The 6,000-nt window shown below is 43.2% G+C and overlaps 1 protein-coding gene across 1 annotated transcript in view; it reads left to right on the top strand.

Moving 5' to 3' along the window:
• The first annotated feature begins 3,329 nt into the window (after window positions 1-3,329).
• Window positions 3,330-6,000, top strand: part of HSF2BP (heat shock transcription factor 2 binding protein) — a 118,595-nt gene continuing 115,924 nt past the window's right edge. The window contains exon 1 of the mRNA XM_069074830.1: window positions 3,330-3,457. Within this exon, the coding sequence (XP_068930931.1) occupies window positions 3,374-3,457 (84 nt within the window). The 5' untranslated portion in view covers window positions 3,330-3,373. The remainder of the gene's footprint in view (window positions 3,458-6,000) is intronic.

Below are 6,000 nucleotides of genomic sequence, written 5' to 3'. Positions count from 1 at the left end.
GGGAATAAGGTGTGTGTGCCTGGGAGAGACACTGGTACTCAGCTTTGGGGCATGGTAGAGGAAATCCATCTTGAGTGCAGCCTGGGAGAATGAGGCATGACTGTCTTTTGTGCCCTCCTTAAATGCAAGTTCTGGGAAGAGCCATAAAAGGTAGAGGCAGAGGGTACTTGTATTGTGTGAATTCTAGGGATGGAGAAAGTTTCCAAATGAGTTCAGGCATAGTAGAAGAAATATGGAGTATGGTCTGGAGAGGAACGAGAGTTCCAGCCAAACTACCCTATTCATAGCTCACCACAAAGAACATTCCATTTTTTGTCTCTGTGCCTTTGAACCTCAACCTGTGTAATGGCAAGCAAAGAAGTACTTAGTACCTTGTTTCTGCTACTTAATAATTTAGCACCTTGTTTCAGTTCAAGTTTCTTTTATGCCTTGCCCATTATTATATCAAGTCTTTGTTAAGAAACAGAACTTGTGAACCCCACAGTGGGAGGAACTTGCTGATGCAACAGGAAGAGGTGGAGCAGGAAGGAATTGATAATATATAAAAGGAGGAGCACAAGCTGGGAGAGAGCAGAGCTGGTAGGAAGCATGGTTTTGGTGCCAGAACTTTGTCAGTCTGTGTTGATGTTACTTTGTCAGATCTGTCTGCTCATAGAGGACACTGCTGTTGTTACAGAAGCCCTGGGACTTTACTGCTGATTCAGAAGCCCTGAAAGAGGACTTTCTTGTTGTCTGCTTACAGAAGTTCTGAAGGAGGACTTTTTTGTTGTCTGTTTACAGAAGTCTTGAAGGAGGGTTTTACTGACATTTTCAGAGGTCCTGGGACTTTACTGATGATTTGTATTGATTTCTCAGACAGATACCCTGTCTTCTGTTCTGTGTTGATTACATAGGCAGAAAGTGAATTGATAGTGCCAGCAATGTGTGGGAATTTTGTTGTAATGCTGCTAAGCTTGATGTGTGTAGATATTGTTTTGGCTCTGTTAAGCTTTGTCTTCCCAGAGAAACTATGAAGGACTTGAGGTGGACTGGACACTGTGAGCTTCAATATAGAACAGGAACTGGATGAGGAGCTTTATGAGGAGCTGAAAAATTGCCTACCTTTGAATCTAGGTGACAGCTGGGTAGATTCAGGCAGGAGCTGGGACCATGGAAGAGGAACTATGGAATCTGAGAGCCAGCCTCAAGTCAAGGTGAAAAGATCTATCCTTGGGTACTGAATGCTGACTGACAAGATCATGATTTACTGTGTCCTAGAGGTGGGAGAACTTTGTACTCTGAACCTTGTACCTCTTAAGGACAATTGAGTTAAGGATGATTGGAAACTAATTTCCAATTAAGAAGAAAGAAGACTTTTTGACTGAGAAATTAAGACAATGTGACGTAGGGGTGGAGAACTTTGACCTTTGTTCTTTGTGTCCCTTAAGAAGGCTTGCTCCTTAAGGATGGTTGAGTTAAGGACTTAATGAATGATATCTTTTGCTTAAAACTGTGTGGCCACTTTGGTGAAAACTATGTGGCCACTTTAGTGATAAGTTGTTGTGTTATAACATTGTGAATGCTGTATTTTGGTTTCTGTGAATGTTTTGCTTTAATTTACTGCTGAATAGAGAGTTAACTATACTTACTATGTGATCAGAACCTTAGAGCTGTTCACAGCAGCAGTCCTCTGGAGAGCTGCTAGTGTTTGGCTTTACTTTTATGGCAGTAAGGTCCCAGGGCTTCTGTAACAACAGCAATGCCCTCCATCAGCAGAAAGATCTGACAAAGAAACATCACACAGACTGACAAAGTTCTGGCACCACAACTATGCTTCCTACCAGCTCTGCTCTCTCCCAGCTTGTGCTCCTGTGGGCTCTGCTTCCCTTCAGCAAACTCCTCCCACCACAGGCTCCATGTGATTACATTCAGCCATTAGGGGGCAGAGTTTATCTTCACAGCAGGGGAGCTTCCTGTGGGCTCTGCTGTACCCTTTAGAAAATTCCCTCCATCACAGGCTCCATGTGATTATATTCAGCCTATTGGGGGGAAAATTTACTTTCAAAGCAGATGAGGTCTTCAAACTCCCCCCCGCTAGATCTATTAAGGGCCAGGGAAGATCTTCAAATTCCCATTCTCATTACAGATGGGTAATATTCTACATCACTAGTCCTTTGGAATCATGGCTGATCACTTAATTGACTAGCCTTCTTAAGCATTTCAAAATTGATTGTTTTTATAATCCAAGGATTCTCTGTAGCAGCTTTAGGCAGGAATGGTTATTTCTGAGTTTAGTTCTTCTGCCCTATAACAATTCATGGTTTCCTTTACTGGACACATCACTTACAGGGCCTACATCTGGGTGAGTCTTTGTACAACTGGTGGATGGTCTCTTTTCCTCAGCCAAACACTATGTTCATCATACAGAAAAGGAATCTTTTCAAGTAGAATTTGAATCTAAGTCTTCTGACTCCAAGTGGAATTCTCTATCCACAACTTACTGCACCCACCTATCTTGGAGAAGTCTTCAGGAGAAGTCTATTATTATTAAGATAAGTTCTTTATGAAAATGAGATAGGAAAGAACCAGAGAACATAGGATGCTTCCTGAGTCAGTTGGTGACTCACTGGTCTTTGGTCTAGATAGGATTTATGTAACATGGCTGAATTTTACCTACGCTTTTAGGTTTTTGTTGTTCAGTCCTCTCAGAGTCTTCCCAAACCCTTTTTGGATTTCCTTGCCAAAGATTGTGTAATGGTTTGTCATTTCCTTCCCAGCTCGTTTTACAGATGATGAACCTGAGGCAACAGGGTCAAGTGACTTGGCAGGAGAGGCCAGATTTGAACTCAGGAAGATGAGAGTGATTGGCACCACCTATTCAAATAATAGTAATAACTGATATATGAGTAGCACTCTAAGGTGTTTTGCTTTATCTCATTTGGGCTGTATTTCTATGAAGCAAGGCAATACTGGTTTCATTTTTACAAATTAGTCAGCTGAGGCACAGATAGGTTAAATGACTAGCCCAGGAGTGTGAAGTTTGGATTGAGTCAAAGGGCCGTACTTGAGGATCTAGAGGGCCACATGTGGTCTCGAGGCCACAGGTTCCCCACTCCCCTACTGGTGGGTAGTGAAAGATATTTAAGTGTGAGTGACATGATTCAAACGAAGGTCTCCTGACTTCAGTCCCACACTGTGTCCTTTCCACCAGGCTGTTTACTTCTCCAGCGCACCAACCAGAAGGGTTATAAAGCAGTGTGATACGAGTGGCAGGAGAGAGTGCCACGAAAAACTTTTCTGAGCCACAGCAGCACCTGAGTCACGGCTCCCTCTGCCACGCAGCCCCTCCCAGCTTCAACTCCTCCACTCATTCAAGGTGGAGGAGCCTCACGTGATGCTGCCGCGCAGGCGCAGGCGCAGGCGCCGGGGGCCACTGGCGGTGATGGGGGACGCAACGGGCAGGGAGATTACCTACCGGGTCAGTGAGGAGGCCGAGGCGGCTCCGCATCTTTCCTTTTCTTTTCCAGAGCCTTGCAGCGGTTTGTGTTATTCCGTGTCCTAGGAGACGGGCTCCACACTTGAACTGCCAGAGAGCCCTGCTCTCGCGGCCCCCAGCCGCCTGTGTTGGGGGGGCGGGGCGGCGGGGTCTCCCGGGACTCTCCGAAGGTGTCAAGGTGGGGGAGGGGAGGCTGGGGCGGCTGGGGCTCCCGGACCCTCCCCATGCCTGGCCTTGGGGCACCTTGGGAGCAGCCTTTCTCTTGTTTGGGGGAACCCCCAGAAAATTTCCTCGTTTGTTTGGGGGATAGAGTTCATTTACACAGATTGTTAGAAAAGTTGATAAAGTATTTCATACTATTTATGTGGAAGAAATAGATGTAGACTAGCCTATAGTACAATTAGAAGGATTCAAAACTTGGGGGATAGCTGGTTTCATTTATCAGGAGGACTTTTGTAATGTGTTTTAGGAATCTGTCCTTAGCCTTGTGCTGTGACATTTTAATCAGTGACTTGGATAATAATACAGTATACTTGTCCATTTGCAAGATGATATAAAACTGGGATAGATAACTACCCCACTAGATAATAGAATCAGTATCCAAAAAAAAAATCTTGACAGGTTAGAGTAGTAGAATAATAAGATAAAATTCAGTAGGATTAAATTTAAGATCATGTACTTGGGTACAAGAAATCAACTTCACAAATACAAGTTGGAAGAGGTGTAGTTTGTAGTATCTAACAAAAGTCTGGAAATTTTAATGGATTGTTAAGTTTAATATGAGTTAGCAATAGTATATGGCGGCTCTTAGAGCTAAAAAGAAATTGTGCTACATGAATAGAAACATAAGAATAAATAGTTGATAAAACCACTTGGCAAAGTAGATAGAGCTCCGGGCCTAGAGTCAGGAAGACTCATCTTCCTGAGTTCAAATCTGACCTTAAGACACTAACTAGTCAGTCTGACCCTGGGTAAGTCACTTAACCCTGTTTGCCTCAGTTTCCTCATCCATAAACTGAGTTGGAGAAGGAAATAGCAAACCATCCCAGTATCTTTGCCAAGAAAACCTCAAATGGGATCATGAAAAGTCATACACGACTCAACAACAATAATATCCCTCTGTATTCTGGCCTGGTTAGATTTATCTGGAACATTATGTTCAGTTTTGAACTGAATTTTTAGTTTAAACTGCATTATGTGCAGTTTAAGAGGCTGTTGATAAATTGAAGAATACTTAGAGAAAGGCAGTAGAATACTAAAGAGTCTGGAGTTCATATCATGTGACAATCTATCAAAAGAACTGGGGATATTTAGATTAAAGGAGAGGAGAGGCAAGGAGGACATGATAGCTTTCCCTAAGTGTTTGAAGAGTTGTTATGTAGAAGGATTAGATTTGTTCAGTTTAGTCCTGGAGGGTAGAAGTAGGAGGACAGAGCCCCCAGCTGGTAGAAGTAAATTAAGTAATTAAAGAAGTAAATTAAGATTTGATGTCAGGACTGTCTTTTTTTAAAGTGTGATGAGGTAGTGGATTTTCCTTCCTAGAAGGTCTTTAAGCATAGGCGGTATGACCTTTTGTTGTGCATGTTTATAATAGAAATTCATTTCAGGTATAGGTTGGACCAGATGTTCACTGAGGTCCTTGCTCACCCTAAGATTGTGTCAGTGTGATTCTGTTGCATCATTGTAGCAGCAAGCACCCCAGCATCTCCAGGGTGGCTGCCAGCACAGGTTCTTAGATCTGCTTTGCTAAAGGAAAGCAACTCAAAATGGGTTAACAAGCTTACTTTAATCAATAAAACATATATTATTTACCTAGTTCAGGGGGAAAAGGTCAGCACCCCAAACTTCAGAATATACAGAGGTTACGAGCATAAGTTACAAGAACATTTCAGCAGACAGGCTTCCAAACAGTCCAACCATTACATACATCCATACCAAATCACAGTTACCCGAGAGGAAAGCATCAGCATCTGGGTTTTCAAAGCCGGGGGGCTCTCAACAACGGCTGCCCAGAGTCTCATCTGGTCAAATCACACAGCACTTCTCAAAGTGAGCCCCAAAGCAAAGCCTCACATCAGGGCTTATATAGCCTCCTGGCTCAGAGAATGTAACAACCTTCTTGACCCACTGCCCAATCACAAAGTATCTCCTGAGAAACAAGCCCCCCACCACAGGCTCTAGGTGCACTTAAGCCTAGGGGCAGGGAAGATCTTAAAAATTTACATTCCTATAACAATCATCCATGTAGTTCACTAGTACTTGCTAGCTCAGTGCAACACACTGCTTTCTGGGCAAAATGGCACATAGATAATAAGGAGTATGTGAGGTCTACTGAAGTTAACTCTACTGTGGGTGAGCCATGAATATTGTATAATATGTGACAATGTTGTTGCATAAATAGTATACATATATCTGGTATGATTCACAGGGACCGTTTTTTGACTGGGAAGATAACGTGATGGGGACATGAATTTTACCAGCCCTTCAGGGGCAACAGAGAAGCTCTTCCATTCTACAGGTATCCC

Source organism: Petaurus breviceps, unplaced genomic scaffold (genome assembly GCF_028583685.1).
Source record: "Petaurus breviceps papuanus isolate PSGF00001 unplaced genomic scaffold, PetGlider_PUasm1.0 90897, whole genome shotgun sequence".
Lineage (NCBI taxonomy): Eukaryota > Metazoa > Chordata > Mammalia > Diprotodontia > Petauridae > Petaurus > Petaurus breviceps.
Note: the sequence above shows the minus strand (reverse complement) of the source record. Positions and strands in the feature narration are given on the sequence as shown.